This window comes from Dendropsophus ebraccatus, chromosome 15 (assembly GCF_027789765.1).
Source record: "Dendropsophus ebraccatus isolate aDenEbr1 chromosome 15, aDenEbr1.pat, whole genome shotgun sequence".
Classification (NCBI taxonomy): Eukaryota; Metazoa; Chordata; class Amphibia; order Anura; family Hylidae; genus Dendropsophus; species Dendropsophus ebraccatus.
The window spans coordinates 63,827,389-63,851,094 of NC_091468.1; the positions used below are offsets into that span (position 1 = coordinate 63,827,389).

Sequence of the window (23,706 nt, forward strand, 5' to 3'; positions counted from 1 at the left end):
GCCGCTTGCTTCACTGTGTGAACTGACAGGTCTTTCTGCGGCCGGAATTCACTGAATTGCGGACGCAGAAAACTGACATGTCAGTCTTTTCCGGCGCCGCATGGGATCCCGGCCGGAGCATATACGATGTGTGTACGCTCCGGCCAGGCTCCCATTGCACATAAGGCTATGTTCAACTCTGCAAAACTACGGCCGTAGTTCTGCGGCGAGAACTACGGACGTAGTTTTACGTAGTGTGAACATAGCCTAAAGGGAACTCCAGACATAAGAAGTGTCTGTAGACAGGGACAGGGGTAACATCATAATAAAAGTCCTTGTGCCCCTAAAGCGCCGCACCAAAGACTCAATGACTGCCATCAGAACTGATTTTTTTTCCTGGGTTTCTGTGTTGTCATGATTCAGGAGAAGATATCAGGCCCAGCTGATGCATTTGCCTGCTCATTCGGTCAGTTATCGCAGCAAGCGATCCATCAGCTGGGTCGTTACATCCAGGAGGTCGGGGTGGGGGGGGGGGCTAGTCCCAAAGTGGTAGAGTAGCGCTGCGGGGGCACCGGGACACACAAGCTTCTTCTTTAATTTCCCTCCACCCCGTCTGCAGCAATTATTAAAGAAAAAAAATGTTGGCTGGATTTCTCCTTTAATATGTAGACGAGGGGAGAAAACATTCCGTTCTATACTTTTATCCTCCTTGTGAATTCAAATGATTGAAAACAAAATGGTAAAAAAATATAACCAAAGGAAGCCCTCCCAAAAGGATCTTGCAACCAGACAAAGAACTAGGCAATAACGGCGGACTTTACAGTTATGGTGAATCAGTCTTATCTTCCAATAGAAAGAACATGGCCTTGAGATTGGTCCTCAAAACACAGTAGTGGATTATAATAAGGGCGTTTTGGGCGGCAGTCCGGGGCCCTGAGCTCCTGGGGGGCCCATGACCACCCAAAAAGACTTATACTTTCAATGGTGTACTGTCTCCTGGCTACACTTCTGCCATGATTTGCAAAAAATCTATTTTTTATGGCAATTTTGCACACATCAGGACATCATGACATTATCTATCCTGTACTATGAACGCCAGCCTAGTGCTACCATAGTTACAGTGGGGTGGGGGGGCCCAGGCTTGGTGAACAGCCCGGGGCTTATGATAAAGTTAATCCGCCCCTGTCAAAACACGTTATTTTGTACAACAAAAAGTCTATTTTGCTATTTTTGTCTGGTTGAAAGATCATTTTTGGAGTTAAACCTCCAATAATATGTTATTTGATTTGTTAGCTACACTAGTTCGTTACCTGGTGTTCTACTGTTGAGTCGGACATCCCTTTGTTGTTGGTGGACCCTGACCAACCTGTTTCCTAGATTTGTTCTATAGTAGTTGGGGCACGTATAGTGAGCATATAGGCATTGCGATTTATCCAAAAAACCCTATAACGCATAGTTTTTTTTACTTTTATTTTATTTGTATCTCCTTGTGATTGTGCACCTAATAACGTTATAACAAACAAAAAAAACAACAACATGGCAATAATTTGATCTGTCTCGTTTTACTTGTTTTCCCCCTATGTTTAAATCTGATCTAATCGCTCACATTGGTCGTTCTCGGTTTGCATGGCTGCATAGAAACATGTTGTGTTAATTAAATTTTAGTGCTTTATGCTCTGGGCTTTCCCCAGTGATGTCGAGAACACAATTATTCATCCGAGGCCATACCCAAAAGAGAATAAATGCCTTTTTATACCTCACAAGTATTGTTACATATTTATGGAGGGTTTTAATACTACAAAGGATATTTTTGGAAGTGTACTTTTTAACATTCTGCCACTGTTATGAGTCCTTAGAGGAATTTTTATTTGTACTAATTGGTTAAAAGCTTGAATGCTGCTCAGTTTGAATATTCCATTTCCGCGGTTGTCAATCAACCATTGATCCATACTCTCTAGTCACCCATACGACATCGACCCAATTATATATGCTCACTTTAAAACTGGAAAAGAGCTGGATGTTATAATAATAGTAAATGTGTAGTATTTATGTGTATTTGCACTCTTGTGATTTAAGTGTATTTTATTAGCTGAGTTCTGCGCCAATCTAAAAAGTTATTTTTTTTTTGTTTTTTGTGAATCTAAAGTAATTTTTGTTGTATTGTGTGTGTTTTTTTTTTGTGAATCTAAAAAGCATGTTACAAAACGTCAACCTATTCTACGAACTATTGATACAAAACAAGGATATGTTCCAAAAATATTGTAAATGTTCTCTTTTGAAATGGACTAGATGGCAGAGTGTTAGGGATCCGAGTACTTTAAAGCTTTATCGAGCACCGTTCTCCATTTCAGTTGAGCGTCATATTTCAGTAGCTCGTTCAGAGTAATGTGTTACGAAAACAATGACAACCTATAAAGTACCAACAGAATGCAATGTCATCTTCTGTTCTGCTCTAGTCTGAATGAGTCTTAATGGTTTGACTCCATGCAACATGACTCATGTGTACTTTGCTTGGCTCTTCTAACAGATGCCGCCTCAGTACGGTCAGCAAGGTGTAAGTGGCTACTGCCAACAAGGCCAACAGCCATATTACAACCAGCAGTCACAGTCTCCATATCCGCAGTCCCAGGGTCAGTATATGTCGCAGAATCCACAGCGCTACCAGTCCCAGCAGGTAAGTACAACAACAGCTGCCTTTCTTTACCCCGATTGCTATGTTAAAGGGAAACTATCAGCAGGTTACAAGAATCTAACATGCTAATCTATCCCTATAGTGCAGGGGGTGCTAAGGATGAAGGGCATTTTCTTTCTTTAATCCTTGGTGCTGTTTTTGTGCTATTAGGTGGTTAATGTTTATGCTAATTAGGTCTTTTGGTGCACTGGAGGCGGGACTATCACCCCCAGTTCACCAATCCGTCCCCCTATCAGCTGAGTGTGGCGGCCACAGTTGGCTGGACTGTTGCACTGGGTGTGGTAGCCCCGCCCCCAGTGCACTCAAACACCTAATTAGCATAAACATAAACTTGCTAATAGCATGGAAACAGTGCCGAGGATGAAGGTAAGAAACTTGACTTCATCCTCCGCATCCTATGTGTAATAGGGGGATATTAGCTGATAGTTTCCCTTTAAGTTTTACAAATTTCCTAAGTGTGAAACAATGGAAATGATGGGACTGGAAATAGTCCCAAATATTATTTTACATAGCAAGTAAACTTCTTACAGTTATCCTTACTACATTGTGATGCCCCATATTGATTTACTGACTTCTCTGTCCTCTTAACCCTTCATTCAGATTGCCATTCCACTTGCTACATAGCAGAGATTTTCTGTTGTAGAATATGATGCATGCCGCTGAACAGTGCCCGGTTGTTTGCCCTGAGATGCAGTCTTTTAAATCCAAGCTTTTTTTTTTTTTTTTACCAAGATTCAACAGTAAAGCTATAATTACATTTGTACATTTTCCTTGAAAGTCTTCACGGATGAAGGGAACTCTGCTAAAAATTCTCAGATGCCCAAACACTCGGGGTGTCCAAGTCCGCTTGTAACTTAAGCACATCTACCATAGACCGTACTGTAGAACAAAGCTTGGTGTCCTCTGCAGAAACATTGATGGTAATTCCATCCTCAGTCATTATTAAATAGGTTGAATATAACTGGGCCAGGACTCTTGAGTTATACCGCTTATATCTGGGACCATTCAGAATAGGAGTAATTGACTCTGAATATAGTGTCTGAATATGGTCCAATATAGTTACAAACTACTAAACCTATAAACTTTAATTTACCTGTAAGATACCGATGAGAGACAGGGACAGATGGTTTTGTGAAGTCTTATACACTATCCATAGCTCCTTCTTTCCTCTGTAGTTCTTCCCCCATACTGTATACATCCCCCTCTGCAGTAAGGCCCACATACTGTATACCTCCCTCTACCCTCTGCAGTAAAGCTCCCTATATTGTATACCTGCCTCCCCCCTCTGTAGTTGTTCCACCATACTGTATATACCCCCCCCTTTGCCCGTAGTCACCATACTGTATACATCTCCCTTTGTACGTAGTCCCCATACTGTATACTCCCCCCCATAGTTGTTCCACCCCATACTATATACCTCTTTTCCCCCTCTGTAGTTGTTCCCTCATACTGTATACATCCCCCTCTGCAGATAGTAACCATACTGTATACATCCCCCCTTTGCAGGCAATCTCCTTACTATATACCTCCCAGCCCTCTTTCTAGTTGTTTCCCCATACTGTATACATCCCCCTCTGCAGGTAGTCCTCAAACTTTATACCTCCCTCCCCCATAGTTGGCCCACATACTCTCCATCCCCCCATATTCAGTGTCACCTACTGTGCATCTTCTTACCCCTCCTGCCTCCTCTGCAGCTTGTGTTGAGCAGGTGGGGGCGGAGCATAACAAGTCTGGCCCTGATTGGTTGATTGGCTCAGCTAACTATAGCTGACTATAACTAGGGCTTAATTCACATTGATGCAGATAGTAGAATAGATGAACGGCACTCACCAATCTGGTATAAATATTTATTCGTGCATTGCACGACACCGAAAAAAACATCTTACATGCAGCATAGAACAACAGGGGCGTTCCACTAGACTACGGCCGTTTCACACTGACTGGCTTCCTCTGGCCAATGGATAACTAGGGCTCATATTTCACACATACTCCAAAAAGCCTGCAAAATGAAGCTAGGCCTTATTTATAGGGTAGGTCTTATTTTCAAAGAAACACGTTAGGAAACAGTAGACTGACTCCATATGGGAGAATTTTCTAGGCATGCTCTATGGCCTGTGCAGAGGTTATTGTGTAATTAGTAGGAGAGGCTGAGCTGTGCACATTTAACAGCTATGAATGTCCTCCTCCCCTCTTATCCTTCCACTATTACATTTCCTGCCTGAGATAAGGTGATGGCTATGCGTCGAGTGTCCAATTGGAAAAATTTAGGGGGGGGGGAATTTTTTTAAAAAAAACCCTGATATATAGACTTACTGTTCTTGATATTCATCATGTATATATGTCCTGGGTGTGTTTGAGAATAGTTTGCGACATGATTAAGCATTCAAATATGGGTATTTCCTCATATTTAGAGTCCTTTCTGTCGGCTGCTATAGGGTTGAGAGGTTGAAAGACTCACTACAGCAAACGGATCAGTTTTTAGGAAGTTCAATCAGAGTTAATATTCGGTGTCAGGGTGTCTGAGTTCTCTGTGACAACATGAGGTAGCATCTGTCAGCTCTTGTTCATTTTGCTTCTAGTCTGCTGTAAGTGGAACATTCAGCCCGTTCTCCGTGCGTCTTCCTTCTGAAATTAAGGGGGAAAAATGGTTTTATTCTTTAGTAAGTGTATTCTAAAAATGACTGAAATTGGTAATCAGAACTTAAATGATGATCTGTCATCTCCTTTAATAAGCGTGGTATACAAGGTTTTTGCTTATATGGAACCAATTTACTCCACAGTATTATGTAAAAAAATAAATAAATAGTAGAATATCATTTTTGATCCAGCTACTTCATAGTAATCTTTATCAGAGCCAGTATTAAGAGAGGTCCTCTGGTGAAAAAGAAAAAAAATTTTAAACTGGTGTCAGAAAGTTATATAGATTTGTAATTTACTTCTATTAAAAAAAAAGCTTAACCCTTCAAGTACTTATCAGCTGCTGTATGTCCTGCAGGAAGTAGTGTATTCTTTCCAGTCTGACACAGTGCTCTCTGCTGCCACCTCTGTCCATGTCAGGAACTGTCCAGAGCAGCAGCAAATCCCCATAGAAAACCTCTCCTGCTCTGGACAGTTCCTGACATGGACAGAGGTGGCAGCAGAGAGCACTGTGTCAGACTGGAAAGAATACACCACTTCCTGCAGCTGATATGTACTTGAAAGATTGAGATTTTCTTTAATAGAAGTAAATTACAAATTTGGATAACTTGCTGACCAGTTGATTTGAAAATAATTTTTGTAACGGTACACCCCTTTAACTTCTGTGTCCCCAACAATTTCCCACCATAGTAAAGCACTAGATTAAAATAAAAAATAAAAAACTATGCAGATTCTTCCCTGGTTGGATACTAATGTAGGAATCCTAAGCTAAAACTGTTAATTTATGCGTACTGGCTATTCTTAGACCTAAGTGGCAGAAATGTGTTAATTGTAAGTATAAAATTGGGAAACAAGTCTTCAAAAATAGATGATAAAAATTCAGCATAAAAACATAGAAGATTGTCGGCAGAAAAAGACCACTGGATCATCTAGTCTGCCCTATTACCTTATTACCTTAGGATAGATATATGTATATACCAGGCAGGTTTACATTCAGTTACTGTAGATTTACCTACCCCATCTGCTGGAAGTTTGTTCCAAGCATCTAATACTCTTTCAGTAAAGTAATATTTTCTCACGTTGCTTCTGATCTTTTCTCCATAAAACCTCTCACTTTGTCCTCTTGTTTGTCAATTCAGGTTTTTTTTCCAAAAACTTTTCTCTCCGAACCTTATTTAGTCCTGAAACATACATAAAAGTTTCGATCATGTCCCCTCTTTCTCTTCTTTCCTCCAGACTATACAGATTCACGTCCATAAATCTTTCCCCTGTCCTATGTTATACTGTATGGAACTTGTGTAGAGCAGGGGTCCTCAACTGGCAGACTGCGGTCCGAACGCGGACCGCGGAGGCCAGCTGCCCGGATACCTGTATACTGAGCTGCGCTGCTCCCCTCCCCACAGTAACTATGATCTATATACTACTGGGAAGTGCACAGGGGGGCTATATATTACTGGGGAGTGCACAGGGGGCTATATACTACTGGGGGAGCGCACAGGGGGGGCTATATACTACTGGGGAAGCACACAGGGGGGCTATATCCTACTTGGGGAGCGCACAGGGGGGCTGTGATTCCGGTACCTGTGAACCCACCCTAAGTGAACAAAAATGGTTACTATTAAAGGAGAAGTCCAGCGAAAATTTTTATTATTGAATGGCCCCCAAAAGTGCTTTTTCCCCTGCACTTACTACTGCATCAAGGCTTCACTTCCTGGATAACATGGTGATGTCACTTCCTGGATAAACATGGTGATGTCACGACCTGACTCCCAGAGCTGTGCAGGCTGTGGCTGCTGGAGAGGATGATGGTAGAGGGACACTGAGGGGCACAGGGAACTGGAGGGACACTAAGCATCCCCCTGCCATCATCCTCTCCAGCAGCCACAGCCCACACAGTTCTGGGAGTCGGGTCGTGACATCACCATGTTATCCAGGAAGTGACATCACCATGTTATCCAGGAAGTGACATCACCATGTTATTCAGGAAGTGAAGCCTTGATGCAGAAGTAAGTGCAGGGAAAAAAGCACTTTATAAGCATTTCCCATAATAAGTGTTTATTGGTGATTTGTATAACTATTAGGGGCAATTCAATAATAAAAATTTTCGCTGGACTTCTCCTTTAAACCAGATACAATAGTCGTCCAATTCCTAACCGCAAGGCCTTACTAATTATCGGGTCAAGATAGAAAACCCCGACTACTGCTACGGCCTTGAGGCCCAGTGTGCGTCCATTTTGTATTATTGTGTTCGGTAGGATTCTCCAGTGTTTCTTACTATTTAAATCACAGAAGGTTAATTAAAACAGCGCCACACTCTGCATTTGCCAGGGAATATTAACCTCGCCAAGCTCGTGTTAAATCACTGAAGTGATAGAATTGCATTTACTTGATAAGATTTTGCTGCAAGAGCAAAGACAAGGCCATTTCTAGTTCAGTGCCATTAATTGCTTAGCATTTAGATATTAGCACAGGAGTCTATTAATTAACTTGATAATAAAACTATTGGAATGTAGGCCGGTGAAATGATTTGGTTTTAGTGGACCCATGGAGCTTGCCAGCGAGAGCGAAATGGATTTTCCCTTTCCCTCCTGATCATAAACTCTTAGAACACATTTTTCTTTTAATGAGACCTGATGTTAGGGATTGTATAGGACCCATGTGACGTTCTTCTGCTTTGGGTTATGACTGTGTGTGTTGAGCAATATACAAATCTGATGCGCCTTTTCTGCTATTATTATACTCCGATAGTAGATCATTGCTGACACTTTCGTCAGGAAGGGACTAATATATAATAAGAAGATGTTCAACGGAGCAAGAAAATTGCCCTCATTTAGGGGGTTATTTAAGTGGTGGACTTTTTTAATATGTTTAGAGGAACAATAAAGTTAATAAACAAAAATAAAGTTGGCATCCAAGCCTAGGGCTGGGTTCACACTGTTTTTGCAGTCCGTTTTTTTTTTTTTTTTTTTTTTTCATGTTTAATACTAACAGATCTCCACCGTGTCACAGACTCCATTCTATGCATGGGCGGATTCAGTCGTCCGTCCAAAGAATGAAGCTGTTCATTCTTTGGACGGACGACTGAATCCGCCCATGTATAGAATGGAGTCTGTGACACGGGCGGAGACGCCTGCCAGAGTCTGCGAGCTGTGGAATCCGCAACGTATTTTTTCTCGCATTTCTGTAGTGTGCACATTCCCTTACTCTATCATAGATATATATATATATATATATATATATATATATATATATATATATAAATATCATTTTTTTTTCAGTTAATCTTACCTTATTTATTTATTTAGTTATTTCTTTCTATTTTTTAAATCACGTGTGATCTCCTATTGATCTCTTGTAAATCACATGTGCTTCTGTGCTGTCAGTTGTTGTTGTCACTGATGTGCTGTCTTTGTTGTTTTGTTATTGAAAACAAAGCAAAAACCACTACACTGCCAATTCTACCCTCTTCCTCTATGTTTCTGTTTGTAGTATTAAGTTTGTGCCCCATTAAGCAAATGATAGGGGTGGCAAGAGTTAAGGTGATCTGCTATATCTCTCCTTCCCCCATTGGGCGTGCAAACTAAAGCCCCTATTACATGGGGCGATGTAGAGAGCAAGCGAGCGCTGACCTGTCAGGTCAGCGCTCGCTTGCTCCTTGTTCCCCCGCCTGCTGCCGGCTGATCACTGTCTTCTATTACCCGAAACTATTATCAGCCGTAACAGTCGATATAATCGCTTTGTTCACACTGTGGTTTTTGTGTACATTTCACAGTTTCAGTAGCGGTGTTGTGCCCTGGCAACTAAATGTCTGAGCAGGCCTGAGACGTCAAATCCCGTCTCAGACCAGGAAGTGGCTGGAGGCCGCGAATATAAGCAGATGGATAGCGGGTGTCCGCACTGGAACAAGGGAGGAAAGTAGTTTACACCCATCCCCTTTTTCAGGGGTGAGGAAAGCTAGTTACTGTTTTTACAACTTGTGTTACTGTTAATGTTAGTTCAATTTAATTAAAGAGGTACTCCGGACTGGGGTTATTTCTAGTGTATGGCCGGGGAAGGGACGCATATAGAGGCCGCCGGTCACTTATGTCCCTGTTTCCAGTGCTGGGTCCCGGATCGCGCCGCCCCGTTCTACCGTCCCGCTGACGCTTCCTAGTCTGAACTGCGGCTTGAGACGTGACGTCTCAAGGCAGCTCAGCCATTCAGCGGTTGTAGCGGAGTCCCGTCTTGGCCGCGGAATGGCTGAGCTGCTTTAAAACGTCAGACTAGACCAGACTAGGAAGCGGCAGCCGTACGGAAGAACAGGGTGGCATGATCCAGGACCCGACGCTGGAACCGGGGAGGTAAGTGACCGGCGGCCTCTATATCCACCCCTTCCCCGGCCATCCACTAAAAATAACCCCAGCTCGGAGTATTCCTTTAACTACACTTTTAAATTTTTGCCGAAGTGATTGGCAATTATAGACAATACTACAGAACGTGTAAAAGTAGCCTTATTCTTTATAATACAAGCCAATGGAAAATGTATCCTATTTTTCAACAGTATCAAAGGTTCATGTTAAACATACACAAAAACACATTGTGAACCTAGTTTACGGAAGAAGAAAAAACAAGTCTTATATTGTAGAGTTTAAAGGGGTTATCCAGTGCTACAAAAACATGGCCACTTTATTTCAGAGACAGCACCACTCTTGGTGCGGTTTGCAAATAAGCTCCATTCACTTCAATTGAACTGAGCAGCAAAACCCCGCCCAAGCTGGAGACAAGAGTGGGGCTGTCTCTGGAAGAAAGTGGCCATGTTTTTGTAGCGCTGGATAACCCCTTTAAGCAGTTTGTTGAAGTTGAAGAAAAATAAATCTTTTTTTCCTGCCCTTTTTGTACATGAAGGTCTTTACTTGCCCCAAATAAATCAATCGGATGAAAGGATCTTAGTTTTTGGGTTTTTTTTTACCATAAAACTTTTGCGATCATCTTTTAAAAAAAGACTTTGTAAGTTTTAAGCTCCATTACTGCACTTGTTTCTTTACTTGTGATATCCCCAAATCCCTAATGTATTTATAAATTATGACTAAGTGTCTCAGACCTTCATTCTACACTTTACTACTTTCAGCTGCTATATTCCAATTGCTTTCCCTTTTACTTGTTAGAAATGCTTTGGGCTATTTTTTTTCTCAAGTATTATTTAAAAAAAAAAAAAAAAAAAATGTTCATTTTGAATGCACATAGTTTTCTTTAGCCTCTGGTCACCCATTAAAGGAATTTTTTCTCTTCAGAGCTTTGAGTCCCACTAACTTAGCAGAATGCTGGCCAATACCAGACGTGTGTTAATCCCATAGTATTTTGCGTCCTGAGATGATAATTTGAGATGATGAATGCTTGCTAAAGTGATTTCAACAACACAGATTCAGCTTTGCGGAAAATAAAAAGCTCTGGGAGGTGTTAATGCGAAGAAATAAAAGTATGACATTTACACATTTTTTCCGCTATAGATGGGCTTTTTTTTTTCTTTTTGATTCTTCTAAATCGTGAGATGGCGACACATGTACTTAATGTGAATATTTAAAGATTCTATATAGTTTTGGAACCCAGGATTCTTTATTCTTAAAAAAAAAAAAAAAAAGGAGAAAAATTAGGCTTGACTAAAGCTAACCCTCTATTTTATGTATATAGAGACTAAGCTTCCTATTAGACGTAGCGGTCTTTAACAATTAGCGATTAACGATAACGCAAACAAGATTGTTTGTTTATCATTAACCCGAAATCGTTACCATATTACACCGAACGATAGTCGTTAGTTATGATAGTTACTACGATCATCTGAGGCCAGCAAAAGGAGGAACGGTTTGGAATTACACTGAACAATTAGGGTGCGTACAAACTGAGCAGTTTTCGCTGAATTTCGAGTGGATTCCGTGACAAAATGTGCACAGAATCCGCTCAAAATTCCAACTCAACTCTGCAACTCTTAAAGAAGCAGTCCACATAATTTTCTTTACTTCCCCCGGCAGCAGGTATATACTTCCCAATGATGATCTGTGTCCCGCAGGACGGCTTCATTCTAGTGTCGCGGCGCCATTTAAATTTTGCATGCAGTGATGTCACAGCCCTTCTTTCTCCAAGGCTATTGAAGGTCGGAAGTCAGGGTCTCCAATGCATCTCTATAAGAGCGCCCTCATAGAGATGCATTGGAGACACTGATTTCCGACCTCCTTAGCTGCAGGCCAGTCGCGAAGAGGTCACATGTTCGCCTGCAAGATTTGAATGGCGCCGTAGGACCGTAATGAAGCCACGCAACGGGGCATAGATGATCGCTTGTAAGTATATGCGCCAGCCTTCTGCCATGGGAAAAATAAAAAAAATGTGGACTGCCCATAAAAATACAATCAATTAAAAATTTGTTTGATTAGTTCTGTCATGTGACGTCATCTCAGATCTTGGTAATGCAAAGGGGATGCCACTCTGCTTTATGGACTGAACTAGTCACCAGGTAGCCCAGACCTTAGATTGGCTTTTTTTCTTGAATTTGTGTTCAATGAATATATAACAACTGTAAATCTGCTTAAGTACGCATTAAGGCTAGCCTTTGTGGAGTGGAGCCTGAAATTATTTAAGCTCCAGAAATTAATCTAGCATGATAGTAAGCATTGAACTGCCTCACAGTGGGAAGCCCATGATCCACTGGGATCATCTTGTCCGATAATCATAATATGGCTTTCTCAAATAGGATTACATATCACTCGTCTTTCTTAGAAATGTAGAGTAGATCTCCAGCCTGACTATTCAAGAACGTACTCCGGGAAAGGTCTCCGGCATACACGCGGCTCACACTCTTCTTATCTTCTAAAACACAAAGATAACGGAGGACCAGTATTAGTTACACCTAGTAGCCTGTTCTGACAATTGTGCCATCGGTGGGGGGGGGGGGGGGTTATATAGCTTTCTGGATTCAGAAAATAAAATTTATGTTTAAAAAGTTGAAGGGTTTATTTAGACTTTTACAATTTATGACATAACCTTAGGATAGGTCACCCGTCAATATCAAATTTACACGTTAAGTAGTTTTGTCTGTAATTGAGGATCTGCAAATAGAAACAAATTTAGGGTCCATTGGTTTCAATTGCAATGTTCCTTTACAGATCCGTAATTGTCAAGAATTGCTTCCGCAAAAGTTACTGGCTCTAATACGGACCATAGTTGCGGCATAGATTGTCCCATAGAAGTCTATGGCAGCGCTTGTAATTTTTGCAGATTCGTAATTTGTGCGGATGAAACAACTTTAACGTCTGCAAATCCTTAAAAAAATCCGGCTGAGTAATCATTTTTAACCATTCCCACTTATTTAACTATCACCTTCCCCTTTTGATCTGCAGAATATACGAATTACAGATGTTTTGCAGGCTGCAGACAAAGATTGTGGAGGATGGGAGGCATCATATACAACCCAAAAAAACTACTGCACGTGTAACGGTCCTTTTTAGACAAAGCGATTTTTAACAATGAACGATAAATGTTCGCAAAACTAGATTGTTTATTGTTAAAAGGGGTATCCACTGCTACAAAAATATGGCTGCTTTCTTCCACAGACAGCACCGCGCTTGTCTACGGTTTGGGTGTTGGTTTTGTAACTCGTGAATGGAGCTTAATTGCAAACTGCATCTGAACTAGAGACAAGAGTCATGTTGTCTCTGGAAGAAAATGGCCGTGTTTTCCGAACGCTTGATAACCCCCTTTAAAGGGGAAGTGCGGTGTTCAACATTTATTCACTAAATAACACACATTACAAAGTTATACAACTTTTTAATGTGTGTTATTTAAGTGAATGGCCCCCTTCCCGTGTTTCCCCCACCCCGGAAGTGTAATGCCGTATACTCACTGAATCACTGTCGACCCCGGCCGTCATCTTGGGTCCAACACATCATCTTCAGGAGGCCGGCCGGACCACTCCAGCCCTCCCTCATGATGGCCCCCCTCCAGCGCGTCATCAGCTGCTCAGCCGCCATTGGCTGAGCATAACATAAAGGAAAGACTGAGATTTCTCCTCTTTTCAGATCCATTCCTGGCTTTGGCTTCAAATCTTTGGCAGATCATCTGTCAGATAATCTTTTTGTGTAAATGGACCCTTACATAGGACAACGATTTTCTGCATGATAATAGGGCCCTAAATATGGTGGCTAGATATAGATATGTTCATCTTCATTCCACTTAGAGGTGTGCTTAGATCTTGCTTCCTATATCCACACTTGCCCGGTAGCACATGCGGCACGGTGGACCTCCATTACCATCCAATAGGATTCAAGATCTAGCAGCATCACTAATGTTTTATGAGCGGGTATAGTTTCTTTATCAGGCGTGTGTAAAGATTACAAATGAGAGCAATTGGAGCATGGAGAATGCCAATCATTCTGCATTTGATTACTATTGGCTGAAGTAGTTGGATGCAGATCTAGGGGGTCCTGGTGAATACAGAATCCCAGACTCCCTAGGGCGGCATCCAACTTCTTCATCCACTGGTAATCAAATGCTCCAGTAGCTCTTATCTTATGGAGATCCCTTTTTTCTTCTTTTCTTTTTTTTTTTTTTTTTTTTTACTTTTCAATTTTTTAATTTTATTATATTTTCTGCTTCCAATATAATTTCCTAAATTTTCCTAAACATTGTAAACTAAAAACATAAAATGTAAGCCTGTTCCTTTGCTGTGTAGGATTTTTTTTTTTTTTTTTTTACCCATTTCTATTATTCATTTTACGCTAAGTCAGGGTTTCCCTTAATATTACATGCCAAAGTCTTTTAGCTTGAAATCCTGCCAATAGCCATAGGGTGTATGGCCGTAGCTCTGAGAATAATCTCGACACGTGCTTTAATGTCAGAAGAGAATACATCTGTGTGTTTGATTTACTGCTTCCCAAGTCCTAGGGTAGGAGGAAGGTGTTATGGTTGATTTCGATGATCAAAGAGGAGTGTTCTGCGGCTTGTCTGTTGCATAGTGAAATCAATGGTTCTTCTGTGAGTTTATTATTATCTAGTTCACAGTAGTCGTTTCAGATTTTTTTTTTTTCTCATCTTTGCATGTGTTTTTAGTCTCAGCCCAGAATGAAGAGATTCTTCGCTGGTGAAAATCTGAGATTCACACAGTTGGTTATATCACCTATTCTGCTTGATCAGTCATTTCGGGCCTTTATTGTGGAGTGTTTTTGCGAACTCGCAGCTTGCAGTTTTTGAATGTGCTACTTTGCTCTATCATTTAGAAGCTCCTAGAGGAAAATTGGTGACAGTCTGTAGAATTCTTCTCTTAATAGGAGGTAGCGGAATAACAACAAGCACCGCTAGGATTGAAATGCGCGCTGCATATGGCAGGCTTTTTAGCCTAATTGATCTAACTGTGCACAAATGACATGGGTGGGGGTTGGCAGCCAGGGATAGGTTTACACTTAGCGTAAAAAATGAGGCACTGTGAATTCCCCATGTGTTACTCATCGAAGGATAAGCAAAGGCCGTTCACCATTATCCACAAATGAAAATCCACGACAGAAATTGACACTATAGGCAGGGCTGTATTAATAGCTGCTGCTGCCCTAAGAACTAAACCTTAGGACGCCCCATCTTGGGGAGCATGGGGGAGAGTGGTTTCGGAAACGCATTTTGCATGGTTTTTAACAGCTGAAAACATAAACATATTTCCTACCATCTATAGGATTGGTATGTAATAGCTTCAGGCATCACATTGAAAGGGAACCTGTCACCCCCCGTGCCGGGGTGACAGGCTCCCGACCCCCCGTTAGAGCCCCCTATACTCACCTAATCCCGCCGGGTCCCGCTTCTGGAGGTGGTCGGGTGACGTAGATCTCAGCCGCTGCAGCCCGGCGCGCGCGCGCTGAGAGATGAGTCCAACGCTCATAGAGAATGACGGAGCGCTGGACTCTCCTGTCATTCTCTATGGGTGTTGGACTCATCTCTGAGCCCGCGCGCCGGGCTGCAGCGGCTGAAATCTTCATCACCTGACCACCTCCAGAAGCGGGACCCGGTGGGATTAGGTGAGTATAGGGGGCTCTAACAGGGGGTCGGGAGCCTGTCACCCCGGCACGGGGGGTGACCGGTTCCCTTTAACACTGCCACACCAGACCTGACCAACTCCGCCATACTGTGACTGGATAACTTCGCCATACCACACCCGAATAATTCCAACAACCCCACCCCCTTGAAAAGACTAAAAGATTAAAAATAATTAAAACAAATCTGATTGGTTGCTAGGGGCAACTGAGCCAGTTTCCCTTTACACCATGTTTGCAACATAAAACACATAGGGGGAGATTTATCAAACATGGTGTAAAGTGAGACTGGCTCAGTTGCCCCTAGCAACCAATCAGATTCCACCTTTCATTCCTCACAGACTCTTTGGAAAATGAAAGGTGGAATCTGATTGGTTGCTAGAGGCAACTGGGCCTGTTTCACTTTACACCATGTTTGATAAATCTCCCCCTATGTGTTTTATGTTGCAGATGGTAAATGGGCCTAGTCCTCAGGTAAAAGCTTTAGCATTTCCACCACATGTGAAATTATCCATAATAGAGAACAGCTCTGCATTTGGTGGGAACTGCTTGAACGTTTGCTGGAGCTTATATATAATAATTATCCTGTTCAACTGATAAATGCCCTATGCAAAAGGTCCTTAAAGGGAACCTGAGCCCGACCGACCCACCACTAGAGACCCTTATACTTACCCTGATGCACGAAGTCCCGCTCCGGCCTCCGAGACATCACCATCGGAAGCCCGGCGCGCGCGCATCAGAGATGGGTCCGACGCTCATAGAGAGTGACGGCTCTATTCATTATGAGCATCGGACTCATCTGTGATTCGCGCGCCGGGCTCCCGATGGGGATATCTCGGCGGTGGGAGTGGCTCCAGGAACGGGACTTCGTTCTCTGGGGTAAGTATAAGGGTCTCTAGCGGTGGGTCGGCCGGGCTCTCTTTAAGGGGGAACTCCTGCAAAAATGGTTTTTCTTTCAATTCAACTGGCTTCAGAAAGTTATATAGATTTATAATTTACGCCTCTTTCAAAATCGTAAGTCATCCAGTTATCCTGCAGGAAGTGGTGTATTCTTTCCAGTCTGACACAGTGCTCTCTGCTGCCACCTCTGTCCATGTCAGGAACTGTCCAGAATAGCAGCCAATACCCATACAAAACCTTTACAGCTCTGGACAGTTACTGACGTGGACAGAGGTGGCAGCAGAGAGCACTGTGTCAGACTGGAAAAAAAAAGAATACAACAGTTTCTGCAAGACATACAGCAGCTGATAAGTACCGGAAGACTGGAGATTTTGAAATAGAAGTAAATTACAAATGTATATATATATATTTCAGAAACCAATGTATTTGAAAAAAACAACATTTCAGTGGAGTTCCCCTCCAACTTTAAAATATGACAGAACCTAAGTTAAAGGGACAGTGTCATCAGAAAATGACTTATTGTTTAAATAACATTTTTATGTAAAAAAAAAAATTTCAATTTTTTATTTTTAAGACATACTCTGTGTATTGTGGTCTATGTCCATGAGTCTTGCTGTAAAACATGTCACTTAATGCTCAGGCAAGATGGCAGCCCCCAAAAAGTGAAATAAAAAAAAGTACCGTCAAAAAATAGAAACAGATTAGAATAAAAGAACATCTTTAATTATCTGACTCTAATCAGTAAAACAAAATGTAGGCGATACATGCCATTTATGCCAAATATAATGCAGCTCTCCATCCATTGCCCATGGCCGCATAGTAACCGTATGGGGCTGTATGTGCTTTACATTCTTCAGCCTCATCTCCTGTATACACAAAGGCTTCTTCCATCCCACCCACTCTGCTTTGCTTTGTCCACATACTTCCATTTAAACTCATGTAATCCCTCATTTATTGAGATTTTAAACACTTCTCAGGTTTTTTTTCCATGACCACCACTACTTCAACGACTTCTATTACCGCAGGATAGGGACGGAGCTTTCAGAGGGATTTTATTATAAAAGTTGAGGCTTGTTCATTTGTTTGCCCATTGTGTGAATGTCCAACAAGCTTTGTGTTGCGCGGTGACACTATTACAACTGCTAAGCAGCCGCTGAGCGCTTTTTTTGGTTACTTTAAAAGCCCTCTGTCAATCTATGGGGAGCAGCTGGGCCACACAGCTGGAGTGACCCGAAACAATTGGAAATGAGAAGTCAGGAGAAAATGTACAATGCTTTTGGAATGTCCTTTCACGTTTCGCATTTTATGTTACCCTTAGGGCTCGTTCCCACTGAGGAAAGGTAGCGGAATTCCGCGACGGAATTGTCCGCCGCGGAATGCCATTAGCCTCCCGCTCATAATGGGAGTCTATGGGAGGCGCGCGCTCCTGCCCTGTCCGCGCTGAAGAATGAACATGTTCATTCTTCAGCGCGGACAGGGCAGGAGCGCGCGCCTCTTATAGACTCCCATTATGAGCGGGAGGCTAACGGCATTCCGCGGCGGACAATTCCGTCGTGGAATTCCGCTACCTTTCCTCAGTGGGAACGAGCCCTTATGTTGAGATAAATGAAAGTAAGTTTTTTTTTCCGACATTCGACATGTAATAAAAGGGGAAAACCAAAAATATTGCAATGACGTAAGTATCCCGATCCTTTCCTCGATACTTAGTTGAAGACCCTTTGGAAGAAATGCCAGCATTCAGGCTTCTTGGTATGATGATTCTGCAAGGTTTACACACCTGGTTTGGGGGATTTTCGGCCATTCTTCTCTGCAGATTCTCTTAAGGTCTCTCAGTTTGGATGGGGACCATTGGTGGACAGCCATCAGTTCTCTCCAGAGATCTTCAACTTAGATCAAGTCGAGTTGTCACTAAGCGGCTCCTGTGTTGTCTTGGCTATGTAGGGTCATTGTCTTGACCTGACTGGTCTTTGTGTCCCAGCTTCTGAAAAACACCCCAGTACTTCAAGTGTCGCGGCACTTCAAAGAGTTTCCCAGCTGCCGGCAGGATATTGAGACATCATGCTCGGCGGAGAAAAAAATCCAAGACATTATTTCTCTGCCCGTAAGGTCTGCAACTTTGCGGACGCCTAATGCCTCTATTACAAGGGGCGATGGAGAGGAGCAAAGAGCGCTGTCAGCGGGTGAGTACAAACGGGGGTGCGGCCTGGGTGATCGCTAGATCGTCCGAGCAGCCCAAGGCAGATAGCAGCAGTCCGCTGTTCCACGGAGCGACGGCAGCAGATCGTTGCAATATTAGTAGTTTGTCTTTCAACATGTTGAAAGACAAACAGCAACGATCAGCTGACATGCCGTTCAATTACACAGGAACGATTACACTGGTCAACAGCCAAAAAGGTTCCGACATGAAAACAGTTGAACTTAACTAATTTTGGGGTGCTGAGATCGAAAATGATGTTTAAATTTTGAAATTGGCTCTAATTTCCAAGATATAGACGTACTGTCTATACTTCTCACAGCCTGTGATACAATACTGGGAAAAGTTTGCATCATCAGTATTGCATCATCAACTGGTATATTGCATCATCTTAGAATGACCAATAGTTATAGTATAAGGCTAGGTTCACACTGCGTTTTTGCTATCCATGTTTTTCATCAGTTTTTTGCGAAAAACGGATGAAAAAAACAGATGCATTTGTGTGCATACGTTTTGATCTTCTTTTCCATTAACTTCCATTAAAAAAAATGAGGATCCGTTTCTAACCATTTTTTTTTTTTTTATATAATGGAAGTCATTGGAAAAACGGATCAAAATGGTTGCACACAAATGCATCCGTTTTTCATCCGTTTTTTGCAAAAAACGGATAAAAAAACGCATTGCAAAAACGCAGTGTGCATTTAGCCTAAGGTATCGGGGTAAATGGAACCCATCAATGCTTGCAGATTACTGTTGGAGAGTTATCAGTGACAATCCCATGTATGAATACAAAAGACGTGTAAATGCACCGAGAAGCCATTGAATAAGGACCTACATTCCAGAGTTCAATAAACATAATTTGTAAAAATTCTTAGATATGCCTGTAAATTGTAGTTGATTTCAGATAGAACTAAGTTTCCTATGAATATATTTCAAAAGTTTATGAACAGTAAACTCGCTTCCTTATAATTGTAGAAGTAATAAATATGTCGGCTATTATACTGTATTCTATACAATTCACAAAACAGTAACATGAGAACTCTTCCATATCATAGAAACTAGAGACAATTCACATTTTTCCTTGTGATATTTGAATTCAGCACATAAAAATCATTAAGAAATGGATCATTTTATTTCTGAACCAAACAACTTTTGAAAATTTGTTGACCAGTGTTATCAACCGTAACGGCCAATATCGGACCAATATGGCCAATAATCACTCCGTGTAATAGGGCATTTAGACTAGGAGACTAGGAGATTCAGCTATATCTGATTTCAGTTCAGTCCTCTATAGGCAGTGTAATAAACACTCAGAGACACTGGCTGAGAGTATGTGCACACGGAGTAATTTTAACGCAAATTCTGTCGCTGAATTCTCAGCACGCGCGCGCTCACAGACTGTGGTGGGCGTGCGCGTCTCCACCCGTGTCACAGACTCCATTCTATGCATGGGCGGATTCCGCACTCCGTCCAAAGAATGATCTTGATCATTCTTTGGATGGATGAAAGAATCCGTCCGTGCATAGAATGAAGTCTATGACACGGGCGGAGACGCGGGTGCCCGCCGCAGTCCGCAAGCGAGCATGAGCTTAGAATTCCGCGACAGAGTTTTCGTCAAAATGACTTAGTGTGCACATACCCTAACAGGCGAGCAAGCAGGAGGGCGGGCAGCAGAGATAATTCATGAAGAAGAGGAAGGAGGGGTGAGGCGTGTCAGAGTGCGGCACAAACACTGAGCCACAACTCCTCTTTGACTTTGAGGTTCTGCATAATCCACTGCACGGACAAATTAGCAAAAGGTACCATGCTCACTAGGGGACTGCCAGCTACAGCACACTGTCAGCACCTGAGGTAGGGCCCGGGTGCAGACAGATTCCCTTTAAGTTTGTGAAAAATGAAGAGCAGCACTGCCAAAAAATAATCTAGGGATTCTGATACTGAATATTTATCTTTCCTTTTGTGCTCTTCTCAACCACAACATTGACAATTTTCCTTTTTCCAATGTCGTCTCCCTACTTTTCGTACTATTCCTGCATTAAATGAACTTGATATTCATCCATATCTACTAAAAAGAACACAATATTTGATGAAATAGCTGCCTTCCTCTCCATCACAAAGATGCCTTTCCTTGGTGGATTACAATCCTCGTTCTTCCATGACAAAAATAACCGCGCACCGAGACATCACACAATTCCTTGAGGCATACTTTCTGAAGAACGGCTTCTTGTTGCCTCATATATCTGTTTTATGCGTACGTTTAGGGGGCCACGGTGTCACTGCCTTTCTCTGTCATGTTTTTCCTCTTTTATAGCGATGTTGGAAAGATCTTATAGCATAAGCTGCAGATCACCTTATAATGTTCCGTATAATACTGCTAGAAAGCTGCCTATATAATGCTGCTTGAAGGGGAACTTTGGAGGAAAAAAATGTTTTCAAATCAGCTGGTGTTAGAAAGTTATTTAGAATTGTAATTTACTTCCATTTGAAAATCTCCAGTCTTCCAGTACTTATCAGCTGCTGTATGTCCCACAGGAAGTGGTGTATTCTTTCCAGTCTGACACAGTGCTCTCTGCTGCCACCTCTGTCCATGTCAGGAACTGTCCAGAGCAGTAGCCAATCCCATAGGAAACCTCTCTTGCTCTGGACAGTTCCTGACATGGACAGTGGTGGTAGCAGAGAGCACTGTGTCAGACTGGAAAGAATACACCACTTCCTGCAGGACATACAGCAGCTGGTAAGTACTGGAAGACTTGAGATTTTTAAATAGAAGTAAATTACAAATCTATATAACTTTCTCACACCAGTTGATTTGCAAGAAAAAAATTCACCTGATTACCCCTTTAAGAAACCTTTTCAGAGGACAATTTCGGCCCCTTGATTTGATGTCCCCTTTAAACATGCTGTTTGTGAGGTTGGCTTTTCACATTGCCTTACAGTTTTGTTGCCTAACCGAATGTGAAGAAACTTTTTCCATTGAAATTGGCTCCTTTTTCGTGTTTTTAGTTTTTGGAGGAAGTGAGAGTGAATGGCAAACTGAAAACATCTCATAACTCTCATTCGCCTCAGCTACTGACTGTAGTGTCCCAAGGCCAAGAACTGTCGCAGTGTCCCTATAGTAAACAAAGATATTTTCTAGAAAAATAGTTTTTGTTTTTTAATTTTATTTCAATTGACAGAACTGCATGGTTGATATTATTTTAGAGTGCTTTCACACATCTGGTGCAGATCCTGTACGTTTGAATCCACCCTTAAAGGGGTTGTCCAGCGAAAATCTTTTTCTTTCTAATCAACTTATATTAGAAAGTTTTATATAGATTTGTAATTTACTTCTATTAAAAAATCTCAAGTCTTCCCATACTTATTAGCTGCTGTATGTCATGCATATGTTTTTATTTTCAGTCTGAGACTGTGCTCTCTGCTGACATCTCTGGCCTAGACAGCAACTCTGTTTCTGTTTTCTATGAATCCCCATAGAAAACCTCTCCTGCTCTGGACAGTTCCTGTCTCGGCCAGAGATGTCAGCAGAGAGCACTGTCTCAGACTGAAAATATAACAACACTTCCTGCAGGACATACAGCAGCTAATAAGTATGGGAAGACTTGAGATTTTTTAATAGAAGTAAATTACAAATCTATATAACTTTCTGACACCAGTTGATTTGAAAGAAAGATTTTCGCTGGACAACCCCTATAATGAATAAGTTTCACATGTCACAGAGACATATCAAAGTTTTGAGTATCGGGATCTGAGTGATCCCTCACCGATCCCTTACAGCTCAAACAAATTGCCTTTTTTTTCTTACTCAAAGCCCAGCTTGCCAAGTGGACAAGTAGGGGGAACTATATTGTGAAAAACGAAGGCACATAGGCGTAAATTGTAGTTTAAAGGGGTACTCCGGCACTCCAGGTGTTCCATTTTTAGTCTGACACAGTGCTCTCTGCTGCCACCTCTGTCCATGTCAGGAACTGTCCAGAGCAGCAGCAAATCCCCATAGAAAACCTCTTCTGCTCTGGACAGTTCCTGACATGGACATTGTTTGCTGGAATACCCTTTAAATCTGTGCCAACTCGGAGCTGGCATATATATTTTAAGGCAGTCTCAGATGCGCAGGAGTTGGATACCTCTAAATCAGGGTTGGGAAACCTTTGGCCCTCCAGCTGTTGCAAAACTACAATTCCCATCATGCCTGTCCAGGCATGATGGAAATTGTAATTTTGCAACAACTGGAGGGCCGAAGGTTTCCCATCTCTGCTCCAGATAATCCTAGCGGAGGAGATGCACGGGATATATCGCTGCTCTTGATAAAAATGGCCCCCATAGTGGCTTACTAGTAATGATGAAATTGCTGCTTAAGGCTGGGTTCACACTGCGTTTTTGCAATCCTTTTTTTGCAAAAAAAACAGATAGAAAAAACGGATGCATTTGTGTGCATCCGTTTTAATCCGTGTTTCCATTGACTTTAGGGATGGTCCGAACCTGCCGAGGTTCGGGTTCGTATAAACCCGAACGCTCGGCAGCAGATTCCCGCTGTCTGCCCGGATCCAGCGGGAGTAACCCCTGGAAAACTGGGATACAGCCTATGGCAGACAGCAGGAATCATTACCGACACTACTTTTGTATCCGTTAAAAAACGGATCCGTTTTGATCCGTTTTTTTTTTTTGTTTGTTTGTTTTTTTTACTATGGAAGTCAATGGAAAAACTGATGCACACAAATGCATCCATTTTTTTCATCCGTTTCTTGAAAAAACGGATTGCAAAAAACGCAGTGTGAACCTAGCTTAACCTCCTCCTGGTTTTCCTACAGTCCTCTAGCATTTGATTATTTCCCCCGAATCCTGAATGACTGACCACATTACTGCCCCCATACACATTAGATAGTTAGCCGACTACAAACCATGTAACACAAAAGGGAGGAATTTAAAATAATAATAATAATTGATAATAATAAATTAAATAATATAACTCTGATACCGTATATACTGAAATAGCTGGGATGTAGTGTGCGCTGACTTAGGATGAGGCCTGTAAATTGGCCAGCTGGCTGTTAGCTGGTGGCAGCCTGTTTACTACCGTCACACCAGAACGGCTTTATCCCTGCTTTAATGTTATGACAATAAGTGAGAAGTTCTGTCACTCAGCACGACTTAAATGAATGATTCCATCTGCTTCGTCCACGCCAAGTATATATAGAAAGGCTATAGGCTGGAGGATTGCTATTCCTGTATGATCTACGGGCTCTCTCTATAACCTACCTCTTTAT

The 23,706-nt window shown here is 42.0% G+C and overlaps 1 protein-coding gene across 2 annotated transcripts in view; it reads left to right on the forward strand.

Moving 5' to 3' along the window:
* Window positions 1-23,706, forward strand: part of ARID1B (AT-rich interaction domain 1B) — a 316,413-nt gene that overhangs the window by 72,814 nt on the left and 219,893 nt on the right. For both annotated transcript variants that reach the window (XM_069955438.1, XM_069955439.1), the window contains exon 3: window positions 2,507-2,653. In XM_069955438.1, the coding sequence (XP_069811539.1) occupies window positions 2,507-2,653 (147 nt within the window). The remainder of the gene's footprint in view (window positions 1-2,506; window positions 2,654-23,706) is intronic.